Below are 23,112 nucleotides of genomic sequence, written 5' to 3'. Positions count from 1 at the left end.
TAACCCCTGGGTGGGAGCTAAAGTTCCCCAAGAAGAGCTCCCCAACCTGTCCAGACTTTATTGGAGAGGGAAGAGTCCCCTCACTCTGGCTCACCGAATGGCAAAGAAGTAACACCTGCAGAAATATGCCCTGTGGAACTTACTACAAATCTTGTCTCTAGAGAGCCTGGAGAGCTATTCATGGGGTAGTGGCTCACCTTAGCGCCTTCACTACAGAACCACTAGAATTAAGGATGAGTGGGTAAACGTCCCCCCACCCCACCCCCCAGCATTATTGGAATTGGCACTGGAGAAAGCCAGGTATGCTGCAAGTGCCCGCCTACACATACACCAAAACCAGCAAGAAAAACCCTTTTCTGGGGCGCCTGGGTGGCGCAGTTGTTAAGTGTCTGCGTTCTGCTCAGGGTGTGATCCCAGCATTCTGGGATCGAGCCCCATATCAGGCTTCTCCGCTAGGAGGCCTGCTTCTTCCTCTCCCACTCCCCCTGCTTGTGTTCCCTCTCTTGAAGGGCTGTCTCTCTCTCTCTCTCTGTCAAATAAATAAATAAAATCTTAAAAAAAAAAAAGAAAAACCCTTTTCTTCCTGTAATGTCTCTTCAGCGCCCTCTACTGACAAAGCTTCAGTGGCTGCTAGCAAAGGAAAACTTACTTAAAAGGGCCCAGATCCATTTTCACCGTGCAGTCAAAAAGGGCGGATTTGGAACAGCGTGGCAATAGAGCAATAACCCACATAAGCATCACTTCTTAGACTCCACTCAGAAACTCTGTAGCCAGCTGTCGTTTGGCAGTCTCCTTTTCCTCAGGTTTCACCAAGAAGTCACCAAAAGCAACAGAGGAAAAGATGAGTCTGAAGAGAACGCAAAGCCCCTTTCTCCCTCTATTTCTACAGCTCCTCACCGAGTTGCCGTCCCAGGCACGCCAGGCCCGGGTTCTCAAGGACAGGAAACCTGGGCAGCAAAAAGGAAGTGGGGAGAAAGCTCAGCCCCTGTGGAACCGGGGTTGCTGGCGCCTGAAGGCCTCTGAGGGCCTCACCTCCACTCAGGCTGCCTGCCAGCTCACAAAAGCCGTCTGAGGTCTTCTCTCCGCCTGGGCGCAGGGAGGCGGGCGCTGGGCGGGCCCGATGGGCGGCGCACTGTGATTGGGCGCCGGAGGCCCCGCCCCTATTCCGGCGCGTCGAGAGGGGGCGGGGCCAGCCGCCTGTTCGGCTCGGGGGCTGCGGGCGCCTATTGACCCAGCAGCCGCTTCGCAGCGGCTGTTTCCTCCTGCTCGTGGTGGGCGGTGTAGGATCGCCGAGTGGCGCTGGAGAACCGGCGCTTCCTTTAGCAGCTGCCGCCGCCATCTCCGCATTTACGGGGCGGGAAGGAGGGAGGGGACTCGCGGCTGCAGCTGGAGCGGGCTTCTCTCCGGGGACGCTCCTCTCCTTGCGCTCCTTTTCCTCCTCCGCGCGCCGCCGCCGCCGCCCGCCCCCTGCGCCCTCCTCGCGCAGCCCGGGTCTGGGAGGGGAGAGGAAGGGGCGCCGGGGGGCGGGAGAGGCCGGCGGGCGGGCGCGCGCTCGGAGGAAACTCCTGCCGGATCCGTTCGTCCCCGCGCCCAGGGTGCACCCCGGCCCAGCCTCGGCGGCGGCGGTGGCGGCGGCGGCAGCAGCAGCAGGAAGGCGCTCTGGCGGGGGCGGCGCCGCGGGGGCGGTCCTGGCCGTCCCGGCGTTAAGTTGTGGGGCTCGGCTCCTCCCGACCCTGTTCCTTTCCCCTGGGCTGTTCGGACCCATCTCGGTGCTGTCGACCCCAAAGCCGCTGATCCCGAATCTCCTGGGTGAGGGGGACACGCCTGCCCTCGTCGAGAAAACTTTTCCTGCTGACTCGGTCGGGGCGGCGGTGGCAGGAAGTCCGGACAGCGACCTCTTCTCCGCCTGCCCTGCGCGCCCTGCCGGGTGCGGGCGCTGAGATCTAGATCAAGTTTGCGGGGGCCCCTTCCGGGCTGCAGGCGGGTCCCGCCTTAGGAGGGACGCCCAACCCCAGGGAGGGCGGTGGGCCCGGGCGAAGGCCGAGGGCGTGTGGTGGCGCCGGAGACAGGGTGCGGAGCGCGGTCGGGATCCGCACCCGCAGCCAAAAGCGCAGAGAGCAGGAGCCCGGGAGCAGGGAGCCTACGGCGGCCGCTTGCAGGAGTCCACAGCCCGCCTTCTTATTCGGTGAGGACAGTGTCCTGGCCCCGAGTCTATCGAGGAAAAATGAAGTTAAGCCGCCAGTTCACCGTGTTCGGCAGCGCGATCTTCTGTGTGGTGATCTTCTCGCTCTACCTGATGCTGGACCGGGGTCACTTAGATTACCCCAAGAGCCCGCGCCGCGAGGGCTCCTTTCCCCAGGTAAGCACCGGCGTCGGGCTCCACGAAGGTAGGCGTGGGGGCCCGTATTTCCCCGCTGGTTCGCGACCTCTCCCTCCTGCCGAGCGTCTGCGCTGGGGCAGGGTGAGGCCGAACCGGAGGAGGATCCGATCCTCCTCCAGCCCGGGCTCTGCAGCTTGCGGACGGCGGTGACCGCGACCCGGGAGCCTCCTCCTCCCAGGCGCGCCCGAGTTAACAAAGTGCCGGGCGGCATGCGGTGGCGGGATCGAGCTCAGGGGTAGTGGCCATGTTCCCTCACTCCCAATCGGGCCTGTTGGGGTGGCCTCGGGCACCTGCCGGCTGGAGAACCGGCGCAGCGCCCGATTACCGCTGTTGGGCAGCCCCTCGGCCCACACAGGGTTAAGCTGCACAGACCTCCCCCCCCCCCCCGCCCCTGAGCGCCCCCAGTCACGGAAATTGATCAAACAGACCCCGTCTGGTCTGTTTTTTCACCCCGCTGTCTCTGGAGAAATAAGCAAAAGTTTATTACGTGTTGCAAACCTCTTAGATGTGAATCTGTAGGTTCGATTTTAGTGGCGTCATTCTTCAGCTATTACATAGGGTTTGTTTGGAGCAGACGTGGGAGCCCAGTAGGGAAGCGCGTGTTATACTCCAGCCGGAAGCTGTGGGGCGCTCAGTCCTGCGCCCAGTGGTCAAATTCTCCATCGAGTTGGGAAACCACCCGTCTTAAGTCTTTTATGTAAAGTTACTAAAAATAAGCAAACAGACAGTCGGCTCTGTTTGGAAAGATGCCGTGCCGCCTGTGAGATGTTTGAAGTTCTTTGCCCGTGACCTGTACTCTTCAGAAATTTTAGTGAAAACTGGGTGTTATGTAGTATCCTCTAATAAATGAGCCTGCAGAACTCGAAACTGTGACAAGCTGATATAACAACTGCTTGACTCGGAGATACTGAACAAGTTGACGGGGGTTTTTCTTTCTTTTGTGACAACATAAGTGACCAGAGAGTATGCTTGCCATTTGTTCTTGTGATGTGCTGAGGCAAAAGGCTTGAATTTAATTGAAATTAAACTACTAACTTTACCAGAATTCTCAAAGTGCAAAAAAGACCTCTTTGTGGATACAGAGCCCTCAAAATATGTTGCAGGTGAAAGGTGTTAAAAATATTGCTGTAAACGTGTGTCAAAAAATTTTAAAAGCTTTTTCTCTTAGTATGATGGAGAAAATACAGTGAGATAAGCAAGCACTATGGAATGTCTTTAAATCTTGACTTTAAAGTTTGTCCAGTGCTTGTTGATGAGACTGAAAAAGAGTTTAAAATGGGGTGAACCCTCTGAAGCCATAGCAAAAGGAATTCTAAGCCTTGCTTAATATGTTGTATAATTTGGCGGCTAAACTTGCTGTGATTCGCCCCCCATATCACACTTTCAGAATTTTTTTCATTACAGGAAAAATCATAAAAGCTGATATATTTTATTTAAGCTGTTATCTTGAATAATGTCCTTTGGCTTTGGCTTGATGATCACTTGGAAATGATTTATGCAAACATCTGGGGCTGGGGTTCTCTGGCAACCTTGACATTTTACTGTTTCTAAAGAAGTGAGTCACTCATTCGGTTACTGGGAAATCTTAGGCAAAGTTAATTCCAATATTTTAATATCCAGCCTTAGTCCTCCTCAGGGGGCTTAAGTTCTGCATAGAGCAGAATGCATTTGATGGAAAGTGACAGTGGCTGCTGGAAGAGAAGGCTTTTGTCTGTATTGTTTTGTGTGCAAGGGGAGAGGATTTGGAAGGTGGAGCTTTTTGTGCTTAAGGTTGACATTCTCAGATTTTCAGGACTGGGTTTTCGGTTCAGGAAGAAAGCACTTTTTTGCTGATTTAGTTTTGGAGAGCCACTGAATCCCCAAACAGGTGGACAGAATAAGCACTCTGTAAACCTAACTGTTATATGCCTGACATCAACCTATGTGTCTTACAGGACAAACTCCATCCCCACCATCCAGTAGGTAAAAAAACTGAGGCACAGAGAGATTAACTTGCCCAAAGTCACACAGCTAAAAGCTGAGATTTGAACAGGAGGCCTTTGGAGTCTAGGCTTTCAGCCACTATACTATACTCTTAGTAATTCTTTGCCTACCTTTTAGGTCCCAGTCTGCCTGCAGAAAAGATCTGATGTGGAAGATAGAGTTATTTCCATGTTACTCTGTGGTTCCTTAGCTTATGACCTTTTTTTTTTTTTTTTAAAGGAACTTTCATTATGAAGCTCTAACGAATGCGCTCCTTTTTCTGCAACGTTTAACATTTGAGATTTATACCTCTCCCAGAATGTCTTGTCGCTCACTTTAGAGCTAAACATTGTAAGGAATACCATTACGCAGCACAGCATCCAGCCTTTTGAGTTGTTTTTATTTTTTTCATTACTTCTAAATCCCATGTAAACCTTAATTTGATGAGAACACCACACATAACAAAACTAGCTTGCAATAGATAACACTTTTTCGGTGAATTTGAAGCAAGCTAGTCCATCACTATATATCATTTTTGGTGTCTAGGAGAATGATTTATCTAGAAAGGGATTGATTTCTGTTGAATTTTAGTTTAGGATTAAGGATTTTAGTTTCTCTAAGTCAATGTGGAAACTTCAGTAATATGTGTGTGTGTGTGTGTGTGTGTGTGTGTATAGTCAAACCATCCTAGATGGAAAGCAATCTATGTGCTATTATTCTGGCTTTCATTCTTTTCCCTTCCTCCTACAACTCTGTGTTTTTCACCAGTTGGCCGGACTCTGGGGTGGCAGTAGGCCCAACTCTGGGTGCTCCCGTTTTTCCCACCCTGGAGGAACAGCCTACCTCTGATATAGTCTTTGGAAGGCTTTTCCCTTTGCTCCTAGGAGGAATTCCTTTGAGGCTTGGAAGCAACAGGCAGTCTTGTTTCTGTTAGCTTCTGTGTATATTTCACGGTTAATAAATCTCAGCTAGAAAAATTATTAAAAATTTACACTGCAGTTGAGAGGCTGACCAAGGCCTAATTCCCTGAAGATGCTTTGAGGTAATATAAGAATTTGAGTAGATGGAAAAGAGAGGCATTGTTAAGGTACTGAAATTCTTCATCATTTCTTATAAGCAGATTTCACAAGTTGCTTACTTTCTGCATTGTGTGTAATAGATCTCTTATTAATTAACAGATGATCAATTTTTAAATTATTAGTGTAGACTATGACCATAAGGATTAATATTAACTCTTAGAAATGCCTTCAGAGATTGGAACTCTGATGAAAAATGTGAAAGTGAAGTTCAGACTTCATCTTTGCCCAGATAATTATTAAGCAAGAAAGTGAGAATGTCTTTAAGATATTTGATTAAAAGACTTTGGAATGTGGAGACTTTTATGCCTTTTGGAATTTTTTTTTTTTTAGAGGCAGGGTGGGGCAGAGGGAGGGAGAGAGAATCTTAAGAAGGCTCCGTGCTTGATCTCACAACCCTGAGTTCATGACCTGAGCCAAAATCAAGAAACTGGATGCTTAACGGACTGTGCCACCCAGGCCTTTTGGATTTTAATTGTCATTGTGCATAAACACATACAAAAATATGCTTAAATGCTTTACATCTCTAGTACTTTTTAAAGAGCCCATAGTTGATGTGTAATAAAAGTTGACTTTAGTCTTCCAGTTGTTTTTTCTTTCAGAAATCTGAGAATCTTAAACGATGCATGGAAAAACATGATCATGCTTGCTTCTCTATACTCTAGTGCACTCCATAAGTATAGCACTTTTCACTGGGGTTTGTGCAGGTGTGTGTAAGGGAGTTAGTTTCATTGTGGGGGGTATAATGTTTGAGATCTGTGACTTTGGCAAGTGGCGGAACTTTGAGAGTGGTGGCAAGCAGGCATTGAAGGAGGAATGCAAGAACATGGAAGCATCTGGAGAGGCTGGTTTCCACCATGCCCTTTGAGGTCAGCAATTCTGCAGGATCCCTGCCCAGCATATTTTACGAAGACCCAAGCTCACTTCCTATACACCAGCTGTGACAAGAGTGCATCTAGTCTGAAGGCTTAAGTTTATTATTATTTTTTTAATTGAATTGAATTTTGTTCCCAGGTCAGCCCTGCTCTCAGGGCCTAAACAAATACTTTTGTTTGGGAGATGTTGCAATCCTATTTATCTGAAGGGCATCATCTCTCTGACTCATTAATTAACATTAAGGGGTATCTGGGCTGTGGGCAAATTGACTAAAATTACCACTTTTTTTGTCGTTTTAACTTTGAGTCAGCTTTTGTATTTTGTGATAGCTGTTAAAACGGCCTTTTTTTGGCAGATTGGAGTAAGTGTTGAGATTTTTCCTAGTAGTAGTAGTTCAATAGCAGCTGCTCACCCCCTGCTTGAGTTTTCATGTTTTTGAGCCAGTGGTCTTAGTTTTACCTCTCTTCAGAGAGATCTTTAAGAGAATGTGAGGATATTCAGCAGCTTGGGATAGGATCTCTGGTTGCTGGGTTATACAGGCCTTACCTGTGCTTTTGGGCCCTTCTGTCTTGGTGGTCAAGTTCCTGGTAGCATCAGCTTTTACAGTACACATAGCACTGAAGAGAGGAGGAAGAACTCCCAAAGAATGAGTTTTGCTTCTTTTTATAGTTGTGATTACCAGGTTGATCAGGAGCACAGAGGCAGACCATTTTGACTAAAATTGGTTTCTGTTTCGGTTGTAAATTTCAAGCCAAGCTGCTAATTTTAAGGCTGAAACCATGTTGAGGTTCAAACAAATTTGAAGGCTGATTGAACTCAGTGGAGGTCAGACTTAGTGCTTGAGTATTGCCAGATTTGCCTTGTGATAGGCAATAAATCGTTTGATTTGAATAAACTAAGTCTCTTGAGGTTGTAACATAACTCTGTTGTGAGGTAGTATATTTAATGTAATGTTATTTGTGCTTTTATGCAGAAAAGCTCATAGTTGGTATCTAGGAAATATGTTGAATTTGTAAATCTGACACAGCGTTTTCCAAATAAAAGACCAACTTTGAAGCACTTTAGCTTAAAACTTTCATACTCTACCTTTGACTGCCTCACAACCTCATAGCTATTGCTATTTGGGGCTGGATAATTCTTTGGTGTGGGGGCTGTGTACTGTAGAATGCTTAGCAGCATCCCGGTTTCTACGCATATAAACCAGAAACACCTTCTTCCCTCTCTCAGTTGTAGCAACCAAAAATGTCTGCAGACATTGCTAAATCTCCTCTGGGGGAGAAAAAAATTAACCCTGTTGAAAATCATTGGCAGCAGTCTAACCAAAGGCCTATTCTTTATACCCCTGGCACTTTGTTAGCATTTTGCATTTTGGGAGGGAATGATCAGAAGGCTTAGTTCTAATACTCAAAAGGATAACTAGCATTGTTTGATGATTGAAATGTATCCTTTCTCCGGATGCCTAAAAATGCACTTACGTTTTTAGGATTCTAAATTGCAGTATATTACAGAAAATACAAGGGTAGATACTATGTTCATAGGCAAAACAAAGAAAAAGTAGAGGATTATTATAATGAAATTTCCTTTTTTAAAAATTGAATATATTATTCTGAGAAAAACTTTATGGCCAAGTGATAGTAAATAGATCTCTTACTTTTTGCCAGTTGAGTTAGAGGTTGAAAGTAGTCTGGGTCTATTCCCCTTATCTTTTAGCAGAGGAAGAAAAGATAATGCTGCTCAGTAATAAGGTAGTATAAAAGTCATACACAAACATAATTTGAGATGTCTGAAGTTTTCTTAAGTAAGCTTTATTTCTGTTAATTCTGATGGTTTGAGTTACTGCATTTTGTATTCCTTCTTGAGAAAAAGCAGGAACAGAAACTGGAAAATAAAGTGGATGATTTCCCTCTTGTCCAATTCATTTTGTTTTAAATAGCCTTTTTTAAAGAAAGGACCACGGAAGTGGGGTAGGAAGAGAATGAAGTTCTTGGCAAATGTCCTTCCTTTCCTTTTGTCCCCAAAGTCTCTGGCCTTGAACTCTGCTTAAGTCAGCTAACTGTGGGCCTAATCTGGCCCACCACCTGTTTTTGTGGGACCACACGCTAAGAATGGTTCTTATGCTTTCAAATGGTTAAATATTTCATGACGTGGCCACACTCATTTCTCTACAAATTGTCTCTGGCTGCTTCATTGCCACACGCGTTGAGCAGAGCTGAGTATTTGCCACAGAAACTCTCTGCCCCACAGAGCCTAAAATATTTGCTGTCTGGCCCTTGACTGAAAAAGTTTGCCAGTCCCAGACTTAAACTGTATTTCTCTATTATTAACATTAGAGGCAAATAGTGTGGTTAGATCTGTTGAAGCAGAGGTGTGTATTGAAAACAAAATTCTTGTCACCTGGTTATTAGATAAGCATTAGTGAAACTTAGTTTGTATGTTAAGAGTGTGGTTTAAAACTGGTGTTATATACATGTTTCATAGATTTCCAAGTATCCTTGGGGGAACCTCTGTGCTGGAGCATGGACACGCTTGACATGTTTAGTTTGTTTCCCTTCTGTCCAGCCTGCAGGCTTCTCACTATAGGACTGCTCTGGGATGGGGGGTTCTGGGGCATGAACTGTGCAAAATTGATCCATAGTCTCAAGATCGAAAACCGTGACTTTATTGTATTTTGGATTGGCTGTAATTCACAGATGCGCTGAATTCTGGGCCTAATCAGACAGCTAGGGTTAGTTAGGATTGTGGAGGGAGAGCCTGGGTCTGTCAAGGATGGAAATTGGCAGTCCTCTCAGGGACCCTGAAGGCTACACAGCTTGGAGGCGGAGAACTATCAGGAGGTCTGCAGGGGCACTAGACTGTTACTCATCAAAGAGTAATTAATTCCTGCTAATTTTGAGCCTTCTTCATGCTTCTTGAAGATTACGTGCGGCTTTCTTCATTCCTTTTAGCACAGGCCCCCACCCCAGTTGTGTCCTCAGAGATTTTACTATCATTAAATTGCAGTACACTTAGTCCAAACAAAAATGAGTGTAATGAGTCTCATTGAGTGGTGTTGCAATTTTTAAGTATTTTTTTTCCATTTTTAAATGTATGCATTTCAGCATTTTTCACATTCATGTGGATTTCTCACTGGCTTCCTTTGCAGGTGGTCACCTTTGGGAGTCAAGAGAAATGAATGCTTTTTCCAAAGGCAGAGCAGGCCCCAGATGTGACCTAGTCCCACCAGTGAACCTCATTGTCCTGAGTCAGGAGCCTTGAGAGCCAGGGAATTTGCCAGTGCTTTTTTTCTTTTAAACACATATTTTCTTCCAGGACTGATTGTGTTTTGTAATGCGAAGCTCTTCTTCCTTCAGGATGGGTCTGTACTTTGGGGCTGAAGATAGACTTTGCAGCAATTCACCCCTGTTCCTTCATACCACTAGTGTGGAAGAATGTGGGATATGTGGGTCCTGGCCTTTGTGGTAACATTTTTACCTGTGGAACATTAGAAGATGGAAGCCAGAGAATATGAATTATTCTCAGAATTACTTTCTCATAAAAATGTCCTGAATTTGGATTTTGAGAAGGAGGTAGTCATTCTCTTAATAGTCACCAGCACCCCTAGAAAAGTCATGATATGATAAAGTCAGATGTAGAATTTTAAAGTAGGGAGGGTCCTTCCAGATCAGATAATTTAGTCTTTGATTTTTTCAGATAAGGACACTGAGACACATAAACGGGCATCATCAATTTGCCCTGGGACCCATAACCTGTCATAGCATACCCAGGGTATGCATCCTGGCCTATAATTCATTGCTTTCTGTTGTACATTACTCGGCATATATTTGAGAATTACTTTGTGTTAGGTGCTGTGGAAATTTCGATAGATGTACTAGATAATGTTTCTTGCTTTGCAAGAGCATCTTAGTTATTTGAGGCGATGCAACTGTCATTTGTGAAACAATTAGAGACAGCTGAGTGTTATTTGATTACTCATTAAAAGAGTTAGTGTTAAAAAGCTAGAATAGTGCCTGGCACTTAGTATGTGTTCAGTAAATGCTAGTTATTGCCAATGAACAGAGATTTATGGAGTAGCCATAAACAGTGCCAGGCACTGTTGTTGTATGTTCTGGGGATATAAGAGCTAAGAATAAACAAACTGAGGGCCTCAGAGGGGAGGGGGGTGGGGGAATGGGATAGACCGGTGATGGGTAGTAAGGAGGGCACGTATTGCATGGTGCACTGGGTGTTATACGCAACTAATGAATCATCGAGCCTTACATCGGAAACCGGGAATGTACTGTATGGTGACTAACATAATATAATAAAAAATCATTAAAAAAAAAAAAAGCTAAGAATAAAATAAGAGTCCATGACCCTCATTCTTATTCTTGGCATAAGGGCAGAGGCCTTAAAGGAAATTCAGCACTAATTCCTGGTAATGGCCTGGCTCAAGTTGACCAAAGGACCTGGGACCAGAGCTCGGCTTTTCTAATTGGGTAGGACTTTGAGGGAGAAAGAACATTCGGAGTGTGGAGTATCGAGGTTAAGGCTTAGGTCATGAAGGAGCCTGGCACCATGAGAAGAGGTGAGGAGATTGGTTTGATTTGGAATCTCCAGTGCTTGTGAAGAGTAGTTGGGAAAACATGGTGGGTAGTTCGGGATCAGGTCGTGAATTGCCCTGGGAGCTGGTCGGAGAAGTTACATGAGTCAGATGGTAGTGAGCCATTCAAAGTTATTGAGTATGTTAGGAAGCTGCTTGAGAAAAGCCATGTTGGAGAATTAATTTCATAGAAAATTTTAGACCTGGAAGGGAGCTAAGAGTATTCAATCTAGATTATTCTGGTAGCAGTGTGTAGGAAGACTCAGAAGCAGGAAGGCAGCTGAGAATCTGTTTAAGGTAATACAGACATAAGGCACTAAATCCCTATACCAGTATCGAAATGGCTAGAATTAAGAGGAAGAGGAAAATATGCAGACATTTTGTAAAAAGAAGCATCAGGGCTTTCTAACATTTTTATAAAGGGTAATGATGGATGTGGCTTGAATGGAACAATTTTTCCCACCTTTTTCCTTTGGGGTATTTGGAGAATTAGCTGCTACCCTTTGCAGAAAGGGATAGTTTGGAAGATAACCTGGTTTGGGGCGCCAACCTCAGGTTCACGTATGATGAGGTAGATGTTAGTAGGATAGCCAAGTGGGCTGCAGTGCCCGAGTGAGAGGTGAGGGACGGGAGATGCTGATCTGGTAGTCATCAGCATAGTCAGAGTGGATGAGCTCACTCGGGACTGTGCTTTGTGAGAAGAGAGCAGACAGCCAAGGAACATTTCTTATAGCCAAAAGCTACGCTTCTCGTATTAAGATGATTGTGTAGCAGATGCTAATAAAATGAAGCAGCTTGTATTCAAATTGTCAGAAACCAGCTCATTGATCAGCATACCTAAGAAAAGATAAGACTATCATAAGGAAGGATTTCAAAGAAGCATTTCAGTAAGAAACTAAAAAAGACCCTTTTCATTTTTGGCCCAAATTATGGAGTGAAATGATTTTTTTTCTAGGTTATAAGAACAGAAAATAGATTACCGTGTGTGTGTGTGTGTGTGTGTGTGTGTGTGTGTGTGTGTGAGAGAGAGAGAGAGAGAGAGAGAGAGAGATAGAGGGAGAGAGTGAGGGGGAGGGAGGGAGAGATGAAAAGAGATGGATTTATTAAAGATCAAAAGGCAACACTTGAAATAGGGGCTTCATAGCTCAAGGTTGTTTTGAAGATCAGATTTCTGAGTACCCCGAAACTGCCTCTTGTTGATAGTGAAGAAGAGCCCTTTCTTTTTGATTAGTGGCTGACCATACCCTTCCTCCAAACTGAAGAGATAAGAATGGTCTATGGCCCAAGGCCAACTTTTTGAAAACTTACAGGGCCCAATGACAACAACACTTGAAATGCAGTATATTTCTTACAACTTTTAGGGAAAAGATATAATCAATAATTGTTTAAAAGAAAGAAAAAAAGACTTAAGAAGAATCCAAGACATTTGTATCCTTAACTCATCTTTATAGCTGATTTTACGATACTTAGAAATTTGTTTTCATTATATTTTTACATATCCTATTGTGCCATACTCAGGTTTGTTGCTTCTGTGGTGTTTACCATGCCCCACCTTGCCCTTGTAGATTGAATGGTTCAGATGGACTTTTATAAAGTTTGTAGGAAAGGATTTGTAAAACTTTAGAATCTTTGCTGCTTGAAATGAAAAGTTAGGAAATTCAGAATTTATAATAATTCAGATGGAGCTTGCCTAGACACTTACCTTTCTCCTAAGGAATAGACAGGGCTTATTCAGGAAATGATTAGTATAAATAAGATTGGAAGCAGGCTGATTATCTACTTAAAACAACACTGTCTTCAGAGGCCCCCAAAACTTTTCTGTATGAAAAACCATCTTAGACATGTCAGTTGCATTTATTTTAATAAGCTAACACTGTTTAGGTTGATCTGGTTTTTCCACTACCGACAATTGTTCTCTTTTTACATTAAAGTTGTGTTTCTGAAAATTACTTGGGTAAACTTATGTTGATGGAACTTTTATCATCAGATCCTAAAATACAATATATGCCATTCATCCATGCAGAATGGATTTAGGTGCTATAAATAGTACATAATAACAACCCTTGTGCATAAAGACAGGCATATCTCAAAAAATATAAGACAGATTAGCAGCATAGACCAGCAGTCATTGATCAGATGACATAAGACAGCATGACCCTGGCTCCCTGGGAATTGTTGCTGTCCGAAAGCATATCCTATGAACATTCATGCATGTTCTTAGGTGGGATACGCTGTTGACATTATCTCAGAGTGCTATGTAGAAGACTAGAAGTACATTAAAAATATGTCATAGAAGTAAAATTAATGTGGCTTTCAAAAAAAGAGTTTGCAAAAACAAAATACAAAGAAAGGAAATGTTCCACAGAACAGTTCGGGAAGTGCTGAATTAAAGAATTTTATTAGTCAACACCTTATTTGCTTAGCACCATTTAATTGCAGTTATTAAATGTATTTGAAAGTCATAAAACTGTGTTGTATGAAAATATTTGATAATCAAAACATGTTGTGCTTACAAGCCCTTGTTCTAATCATCATTTTTAAAAAAGATACCTGTTTGGCCCCATCTCACGTTATACAATAGCTTGGTGTCTGAAACGCGGCCAAAACGGGAGGTGCATTCTGCGCAGCTGCATTGGGGCAGCGCAGGTGGGGGCCTTACGGTTCTAATCTCAGTTTACATCTGGAAACTCATAGGGTGGAGAGGGAGCTGCGTCTTGGAGCCTAGACAAAGCGCCAGCAACTGGAGTCCTGACCACAGTTTTGGAGGTGGCGAGAGGATGGGGTTCACAAAGGTGGGAAAAACTGGCGTGGCCTGTTGTTACTCTAGATCAGGGCTGGGAGGCACAGTGAGTCTGGCAGCTGCAGAGTGGTTACCCAGGGGCAGTGTCTGAGTCCTGAGGGTACCCTACCGGGGCAAGGCGTGGTGAGCTTGAAATCCCAGCTCTTCCCTGCACCGTCACTTGCACTCCTGTTGTAGACCTGCATCCGACTAGCCTCTACTAATGTCATACGTAGGCAGGTATGAGATCGATGAATAATGATTCGCCAAGGCAAAGCCCATTGCTCCTGTGTTTTGGCAAGGTGCTATGTAATTAAGGGCTCCTTGTGCTCATACGGTGAGTACATTTATTTCTTTGAATGGACCAGTGGAAGCACAAAGGCAATAATACCTTGGAAGAGATTCAGGCATGATAAGCTTCAGGTCTGGAAAACACCGTTAAAACACCGTCATTTGTCACTGTGGTTTGTGGCTTGTCACAACTATGTAGAGTTACATACACGACTGTAGCCACAGTCTCAGTTCACACTCTTTTTGGCCTCAGCACTACACATCTTAAGGGGTGGAGTGGTCACTTGAGGGGTTTCTTGTCATTTTATGAAACCAAAATTCCTTCCCGTTAAGTGCCTGCGATCTGACTAAGTATAAATAGCAGGATTTTTCTGCGTAGTTGAACAGCAGCTGACTGACTTGGAACTACTGCAGTAACGGTGACACCCCTGCTGGAAATACAGACTCTCTTTTACCAAATCACTGTTTTTATATTTAGCTTTAATACAGTGGTTCTTAACCGCAGATGTGCGAGAATTGCCTGGTGAGCCTTTTACAATTATTAAAGGCAGATCTGTGCACTCTCTATGGGTAATCCCCATTTGTAGCCACTGCTTTAAATTCGTATTTGCACTGACCACTCAAGTATAGATTCTCCTGACTTTCAGACTTACGTGTCTTCCTGACACCACCACTGAGCTGTCTTGTAGTTCCAGAACAGAACCTTTGTCTCTCCCTTTGCTCCTTTCCTGGGATTCACTCCTGATTTCCCTAAAATGCCACCCATCTTCTTCCCAGTCGCCTCAGTCAAAACAAAACAAAACAAAACAAAACAAAACACAAAGGCTATTTTTCTTCTTTCCCTGTACCTCCCTCTCCTAGCTCATCTGTCTTGTCCCATCCTTTTGCTTCCCTCCACCTCTACTGCCTTGGTCCAAGCCATTGCAGCATTGACTTCGATTGCCCCACCATAGCTCCAGAGTAGCCTTAAAACACTTTTTATTCATTGACCCTAAAATTGTCCAAGATGAAGATATTGCTGTTTCTTTCCTGGAAAAATATTTTTAACTACAAAGTATTTTCCTATCTCCTTTGTTCAAAGATCAGTGTAGAGCTTTGTGAGACCAAAGCATGTCCCTGGGAGATAGGTTGCAGAGTCACACGTGCTCACCTCTCTTTGCTCCATTGCAGGGGCACTCAGCTGCTGAGGCTTACAGCTCCCCAACTCTTCTGATGGGGATTTGGACAGACATCCTCTAAGAGGGCCAGCCAGTGGAAGCTTTATTTAAATAGGGTCAGCTCTCTACTGGGTGTATAATTTTCCTATTGTTGCTTGTTTTTAAGCATGAAGTGGCTTAAAACAAGAAAAATGTATATGTTCCCGTTCTGGGGATCAGAAGTTTGAAATGGGTCTCACTGGACTAAAATCAAGGTGTTGGCACAGCTTCCTCTCTTCCGGAGGCTTTAGGGGAGACTCCATTGCCTCATCTTTTCCAGCTTCTAGAGGCTGCCTACATTCCTTGGTTTCAGGTCCCCTCCAGCATGGCATCGCTCTGGCCTCCTCTTCTTCTTTGTATCTTCTCTGACTCTGATTCCCATGTGATTACATCGGGCCTGTCAATATTCTAGGACAGTCTTCACATCTCAGAATCCTTAAATTAATCACATCAGCAAAGTCCCTTTTGCCATGTAAAGTAACAGAGTTACAGGTTTCAGGGATTAGAACCTGAACATCATTAGGATGGCCATCATTCTGCCTACCACACCAGGAACTATTTAAACTGATTTGTATGTGCTCACTAATTTAACACTCATAACCACCCTATGGGTGAGGTATTATCCATTATCCCTGTTTTACAGATGAGGAAACTGAGGCACAGGGAAGTTATGTAACTTGCCCAAGGTTTCATTGGCATAGTGGAACTGTAATTCATATTTGGCTTGGCTCCATTTTTTTATCTTATTTTATTTTCCAACTTTATTAAAATATAATTGACATAGAACATTGTATTAAGTTTAAGGTGTACGATGTGTTGATTTGATACACTTGTATATTACAAAATGGTTATTTCCATAGTGTTAGCTAATACCTCCATCATGTCACGTAATTACCATTTCTTTGTTATGATGAGAACATTTAAGATTTACTCTGTTAGCAACTTCAAGTATGTAATACAGTATTAACTATAATCGTCATGCTGTACATTAGATTCCCAGAACTGACTCATCTTATAATTGGAAGGGTTTTTTTTGTTTTTTTAAATAACTAGAAGTTTATACCCTTTCATCAGCATCTCTGTTTCCCCTCCCAACTTCTACCATTCTGCCGTTTCTTTGATTTCAACTTTTTTAGATTCCACATGAAAGTGATATCATACAGTGTGTGACTTTTTCTGTCTGACTTACTTCACTTAGTGTATCCTCAAGGTCTGTCTATGTTGTCATAAATGGAAGATTTCATTTTTTATGGCTGAATAGTATTCCACTGTGTGTGTGTGTGTGTGTGTGTGTGTGTGTGTGTGTGTGTATGCAAACATATACTTGCACAGAGTATCTCTTTCCATCCTTTCACTTTGGGTTTATGTTTGAACTTAAAGCTGAAGTGAGTCTTTTATGGACAGCATACAGTTAGGTCTTGTTTTTTGATTTTTGTTTTTTTAAATGTATCCAGCCACTCTTTGTCTTTTGAGTGGGGAATTCAGTCCATTTACATTTAAAGTAATTATTGATAGGTAAGAACTTATGTCATTTTATTAATTATCATCTGTCATTTGTAGTTTCCATGTTCCTTTCTTTCTCTCTTTCTGCCTTCCTTTGTGACTTGGTGATTTTCCATAGTGGTATGCTTTGATTCTCTTCTCTTTATCTTGCATGAATCTGCTCTAGTGTTCTGCTTTGTGGTCACCATGACACTTACTTAGAACATTTTATAGATATAACAGTGTATTTTATGATAACAACTTTGATCACATACAACACCTTTACCCTTTTTCTCTTCTATCCTCCCTTTTATGTTTTTGATGTCACAACTTACCTTTTTCTATTGTGCATCCATTACCAAATTATTGTAGCTGTAGTTACTTTTAATAATCTTGTCCTTTAACCAATTTACTGTAGAATTAAATAACTAACACTCCACCATATTAATGTAATATTTTGAATTTGACTGTATACTTAACTTTTACCAGTGGTTTTATATTTTCATAGGTTTTCATGTTACTAATTAGTGTATTTTATTTTAGCTTGAGCTATTTTCTTCATTCCTTGTAAGGCAGGTGCTGTGGTGATAAATTCCACCTTAGCCTTTGTTCGTCTGGGAAATGTGTATCTCTTCTTCATTTCGAAAGGACAGCTTTGTCAGGTGGTATATTTTTGGTTGGCATTTCTCTTCTTTCAGTACTTTGAATATATCATCCCACTCTCTCCTTCCCTATAAGGTTTCTGCTGAGAAGTCTGCCAGTTGTCTAGTGGGGGTTCCTTTCAATGTAGCAAGCTTTTCCCCCTCTTACAGCTTTTAAAATTCTCTTTGACTTTTGACACTTTTATTGTAATGTGTCTTGGGGAGGATCTCTTTAAGTTGATTTGGTGTGGTGACCTCTTAGTTCCATGAATTTGGATGTCTATATCTGTTCAGATTGGGGAAGTTCTCGGCCATTATTTCTTCAAAGTTCTGCCCCCTTCTCCTTTTCTTCTTTTTGAATTCTAATAATTTGCAGATTGGTTTTTTTGTTGTTATCTCACAGATGATGTATACTTTCTTCACTCTTTTTCATTCCTTTTTCTCTTTTCCTCCTCTGGATAATTTCAATTGATCTGTCTTGCAGCTCACTTATTCTTTCTTCTGCTTGGTCAAGTCTTACATCAGTTTAATTATTGTTTTCTTCAACTCCAAAATTTGTTTGGTTCTTATTTATGTTTTCCATCTCTTTGTTGAACTTCTCATTTTGTTCTTATATTGTTTTCTTGATATTGTTAAATTGTTTATCTGTATTCTCTTGTAACTCTGAACATCTTTAGAACATTATTTTGAATTATTTGTTGGGCAATAGCTATATTTCCATTTTCGGGGGACCAGTTACTGGAGGTTTACTATATTCTTTTGGTAGAGTCATGTTTTCCTGAGTCTTAGTGATCTTTATAACTTTGCACAAGTGTTTTTGCCTTTGAAGAAGCAGTCACCTCTTCCAGACTTTATGAACTGTGTTAAGAGAAGCCTTTCACCTGTATGCGAGAGGGGAAGTTGAAGCATGCTAGTGATCCTAGCATGTCCCGAGATGTAGCACCTGTGACTCCAGTTCTACTGGTGCAGGGCACCAAGTGTAAGGTCATGTGGCAGCATCCCTTTTGAGGGTGGCATGATGTCTCTTTGGCTCAGGTTGCTGGGGTCCACAGCATTGACAACTGTGTGGTCCTTGGCAAATGCTCTAGGGTGTTGGCAATGGCTGCAAGGGCTGCTTGGTCCTCATTGGCACCTCCAGGCCCAGTGGCTAGGGGCTAGGGCAGACAGCAGTGGTGGCCAAAGCAGGTTGTGTGCACCTAGTCAGCTGGAGTGGCCTGTGTAGTGACAGGGGCTAGTTGCACGCATACATGTAGTGGTGGGATCCAAGGCAGGGAGCAAAGGCTGGGGCCAACTGTGGGTGCACTGGTAGTTGCAGGGGCCCTGGTTGTTGATAGGTACTACCATGACTGCTCAGTCCCACCATGGGCACACAGCAGTGGAGGCTGGTGATGGAGGTCAAGCTGGGGATGTGTAGTTGCACAGCTGGAGTGTCTGATGCCAGGTGAGCGTGATGAGGCAGGCTAGTGACAGAAGACAGGGCCTCATCCATGTTCACAAGCAGCTGTGGAGGCCCTGGCTATTGGCTTGCTCTCCCATCACTGCAGTCTCTTCCTGAGCATGTGCAGGCAGTGGAGGCTGATGACAAGTGTCAGATTGGCAGCGTGCAAGTGCATAGCTGGAGGGGCTAACTCCCTGGCAGTGGGGATCAGCCAGGGGGGTCTGGGCTGGAGTCTTGCACTTGAGCCGCCAGAGAGGCCTGGGCTGGCTGCTGGCATGGTTGCTAGGTTCCAGAGGGGCTTAGTGAGGAGAGAGCAGGAGGGCCACAGGTAGGTGGCATCAGCAAATGCCAATACAAGGGGTGTGAAAACTGGTAAAATCTGCAGGGATTCTATGGCAGCTGTGCTGGCCATTGGTTCCTTCAGTGGTTGAAAGCTGCTGAGTTTGTCTGTAGAGCAGGTCACTGTGAACCATTCTTGTTCATGCTGTGTGGCTACTATTGGTAGCCTCCCCTTTTCTTCCTTGTTCCGAGTTGTGCCTATGTGTCTCTTTGTGTGATGCTCCCAGTGGCTGGGGAACCTCTTTTACCCTGCTCTTCTTTCCTAGCAAGGGAAACTCTAGCTGGGGAGTGTCCTCTTGGCATTGAGCAATGGCCTGGGGCATGGGATGATGCAGGCAAAATGAAGAAGTCTCTCTTTTTTTTTTTTCTATGTGGTTATTTTCAGGTTTTTTGTTCCACTGTGTTGCTGAAGCTTTGTAAGTAGATGCCAGAGCTGACCCACAACTGTTTTTATTCATAGATAGCTGTTTCATTGTTGATGTTTGTGGGAGGATAGAGGCTGGGATCTCCTATGCTGCCATTTTGATGACATTACTCTTGGCTTGGCTTTAGAGTCTGTTCTTAATCACAGTTGTTGTGCCCTGGAAAGTTGTACCCTTCAAAGTGATTTTAGAAAGCCACGGGTGCCCAGGTGGCTCAGTGGGGTAAGCATCTGCTTTTGGCTCAGATCATGATCCCAGGGTCCTGGGATCGAGCTGCACGTGAGGCTCCCTGCTCAATAGGGTGTCTGCTTCTCCCTCTTCCTCTGGCCCTCCCCCTGCTCTGTTCTCTCTCTCTCTCTCTCTCCCTCTCTCTCTCAAATAAGTAAATAAAATCTTAACAAAGTGATTTAGAAAGCCATACTTTTATTGTAGCAACAGCAGCAGAAGTAACGTCTTCTTGAATGCCTGCTTGCTGGCAGGCCCTATGCTAAGTTCTTTTCAGCCATTCCAAGCAATAGGTATTAGCACTGCATTTTGCCCATAAAGGAAACTGAGGCCCAGAAAAATTAAGTTACTTCCTCAAGGTCACAGTGCTAGTAAGTGCCAAACATAGGATTAGAACCCACATAGTCTGACCCAGAGCTCTTGTGCTTCACCATTCAACTAAACTGCCTTTATCATTATCTTGTAAAAGGAGTTATTAAAAATAAAGGTAATCATTATTTACAGTCATTAAAAATAAAAATGTGGTGAGGTATAATATCCTAAAGCATGGAATGGAGGAATCTGATACAAGGATAATTAGAATTAATATCCAGTTAAGCAGATTATCAAAGAGTGCAGGTTTGTGATTTATGTCACCCTCTAGGGTAGTTTGGAGGTGATTTGCCAAATGGCTTATTGGCTGTATATCTTAGATATTTCACTGGCATGCGTGAAGTTGGAGATGTGGGTCCCGAACCTGGCTGATCACCAGAGTCTCCTGTGGAGCATAAACATTGCAGTTTCTGGGGCCCTTCCCAAGATTCCAGGGTGGATCTCCGAGATTTGTAAGTTTTTTTAAAGATGTATTTATTTGAGAGAGAGAGCACACGCACGCATGCGGGGAAGGGGCAGAGGTAGAGAATCTTCAAGCAGATGCCTCCACTGAGTGTGGAGATTGACTGGGACCTGATCTCACTGCCCTGAGATTATGACCTGAGCCGAAACCAAGAATCTGACGCTTAACCTACTGAACCACCCAGGCACCCCTGGGATTTGTAGTTTTGAGTAGCCTTTCAGATGCTTCTGATGGTTACTATTAGAGCCTTTTATCCAATCACATTGGTACATGGTGGGCACATTTTATGACAGAATCCAGGTCCAGAGAGATATTGATGTGATGGAGTGATATACTGAATCTACCAAAATCTTACAAGAAGGAGAAAAAGAAAACATGAACGACAGGTGGTATGGAGCTAGAATTTCACACATATGTATCACAGTAAAATTTTGTTTCTCTTGAATCCTGCCATTGGTGATTGTGTTATAAATAAAATAATATTTTCTCTATTGTTCTCTTAACTAGAAACTTGATTTGGTTGAGTGAAGATCTTTTATCACTATTGTGGTAGGGAGAACTTCAGAATCAACCTTGGGTTCTTTTACCAAACCCTCGTCGTCCCCCACTTAGTTGAAATTAGAGCCCAGTGAGCCATGATTACTGATAGTCGTGAACGTTGAAACTTCTGGTTGGACTGTGCAGAGTCCGTAATCTTCGCCCTAGAAGAGCAGCCGCATATTCTGCCCTACTCATAAGGTCATGATTGCCCCTCTGTGGTCAAGCATCGCTCAATTTCTATAGCATTTCCCTCTCAGTCAGTGAAGATCATCCTGTAATTTATGACTTTCCTTCTCATTCTTACCTACTTTTTGGGTCACAGTGAAGATTTTTGTGAATTTTCTTTCTTAAAAAAATTGTTAAAGTGTTTTATTTTTATTCATATTATTTTTGGTGTAAGTTGTATGCCAAAAAAATGACATTTAATACTTCCTTGTCTTAGAAAAAAATGTTACATATGTTTCCCCCCCACCCCGGTAAATATTTGCAATTCTTCTGTGCATAAGGCATTGTGCTAGGCATCAGGGTCTAGTGATGAATAAAACCGCTGTGGTGCCTGTTCTCAATATAGAGATTCATTTAGTGATGAAGATGGGGAAACAATACGTGAATAAATAGGTAAAAATGTAATAAGGCTGTGAAAGAAGCAAAAAACAGACATCGTGAATAACATGAGAAGGCCTATTTTAGATAGGATGGCTGGGGAAGGCTGCGTTGAGGGAATGTTTCGTGTGAGATTTGAAGCACTGTATGAAGAGAGAACGTGTATGAAGGTCTTGAGATGGGTTGAGGAGGAACTGGCTTACAACTGAGATAAGATCAGGGTGAAGCTATGTTGGGGGAGGGTTAGATAGGTGCAGGTGTTTACTGATTGTAGAAGAAGTGCAGAGAGAAGCTAGCACTGGATTGTTAGAAGGATAGCACAGCTGCGTAGGCATCGTTGAAGGATGGAAGCCTGGCACTGGGAAATTAGGTAAGAGGCTGCCGTGTACTAGGCAGGAGAGGTTGCTGGAGGCTGGGGTCAGTGTGGTTGCAGCTGAGGGGGAGAGACGTAGAATGATGCAACAGGTATTTTAGAGGTAATAAGGAAAGAGCTTGCAGGTAAGTTGGTTGTATGAACAGGGTAAGGAAGGAGGAGGGATCAGTTATGCCACCAGGATTTTGGGAGTGACTAACTAGATGGAGATTAAAGCTACTTACTGAAGATTTGAGGATTGTAGAAGGCTTTTGGGGGGAGGTATCTTTTGGACATAGGTTTGAAACCCAAGTTGAGGAGTGGAGTAGTTGTTAGGACAGATGGGTGTGTTTTTCAGAGAAGAGGCTTTAGCTGGAGATAGAAATATAGAAGAGATATCAGTACCAAAAAATGGAGTTTAAACCATGGAGGGATGAGATAATTGAAGATAGTATAGAGAAGGCAGAGGGCTCGGGTGTTAACCTTGAGGCAGGCACTCTGTCATTTGGGTGCGAGAGGGAGAAGGAGAGTGATAAACAGGAGGCAGGAGGAGCCCCGAGAGCAGGCTGGGCTGGGAGTAGGTGAGGTGAGCGTTGCCAGGAGGAAGAAGCGGTCTAGTGTTCTGGCTGCTCCTCGAGATGATGAGTAAGGGGAGGACAGTGTTTACTTGCCATGACGAAAACATGAAAGCCTGTGGGGACTTTGCAGGGGCAGTTTAGTGGAGTGGTGGGCAGATGCTGATAGCAATGGGCAGATGAGGGAATGGGAGTTTAAGGAAGCGGGGTGAAGAGTACAGACTGTTCATAATCTCTGTATGTCTGTGAGGGTGTTGGGGTCCGGGAAGGGAATCTTGGGGCTAAGGGAAGCACTGGAGTTTGAGTTGGTGTTTTAGATAGGATATCATGTTAAGTTGAACCATAGGAAATTGGTGAATTTTACTATTTTTGATTTATGAGAATGGCAAATTTCATATAGCTTGACCTGATGTTACATGTTACACAATGGAGAGCGAGTTACTTTTAAAAAGGGCGTTTGATGAAACCGTGTTGAGAGAGTTTTAACCAAAAGAATACCAGCCTTTGAGCTTGAGAGAGGT

At 43.7% G+C, this 23,112-nt stretch overlaps 2 protein-coding genes across 4 annotated transcripts in view; one reads left to right on the top strand and one right to left on the bottom strand.

The window, feature by feature from the left end:
- Nucleotides 1–1,765, bottom strand: part of LOC123799254 (uncharacterized) — a 172,614-nt gene extending 170,849 nt beyond the window's left edge. For 2 of the 3 annotated variants that reach the window (XR_015724341.1, XM_045808257.2), the window contains exon 1: nt 898–1,765. Coding sequence is in view for 1 of the 3 variants with exons in the window: in XM_045808257.2 (XP_045664213.1) it covers nt 898–1,765 (868 nt within the window). In the remaining 2 variants the exon portion in view is untranslated. Of the gene's footprint in view, nt 1–649 lie in introns of all 3 variants that reach the window. The other variant, XR_006781536.2, reaches the window with a different exon arrangement.
- MAN2A1 (mannosidase alpha class 2A member 1) overlaps nt 1,676–23,112 on the top strand; it is a 171,177-nt gene continuing 149,740 nt past the window's right edge. Inside the window, exon 1 of the mRNA XM_045808255.2 lies at nt 1,676–2,359. Coding sequence (XP_045664211.1) covers nt 2,225–2,359 — 135 coding nt within the window. The 5' untranslated portion in view covers nt 1,676–2,224. The remainder of the gene's footprint in view (nt 2,360–23,112) is intronic.

This window comes from Ursus americanus, chromosome 5, assembly GCF_024610735.1.
Source record: "Ursus americanus isolate L20-20 chromosome 5, mUrsAme1.1.p, whole genome shotgun sequence".
Classification (NCBI taxonomy): domain Eukaryota; kingdom Metazoa; phylum Chordata; class Mammalia; order Carnivora; family Ursidae; genus Ursus; species Ursus americanus.
This window is presented reverse-complemented; position numbering and strand designations above follow the sequence as displayed.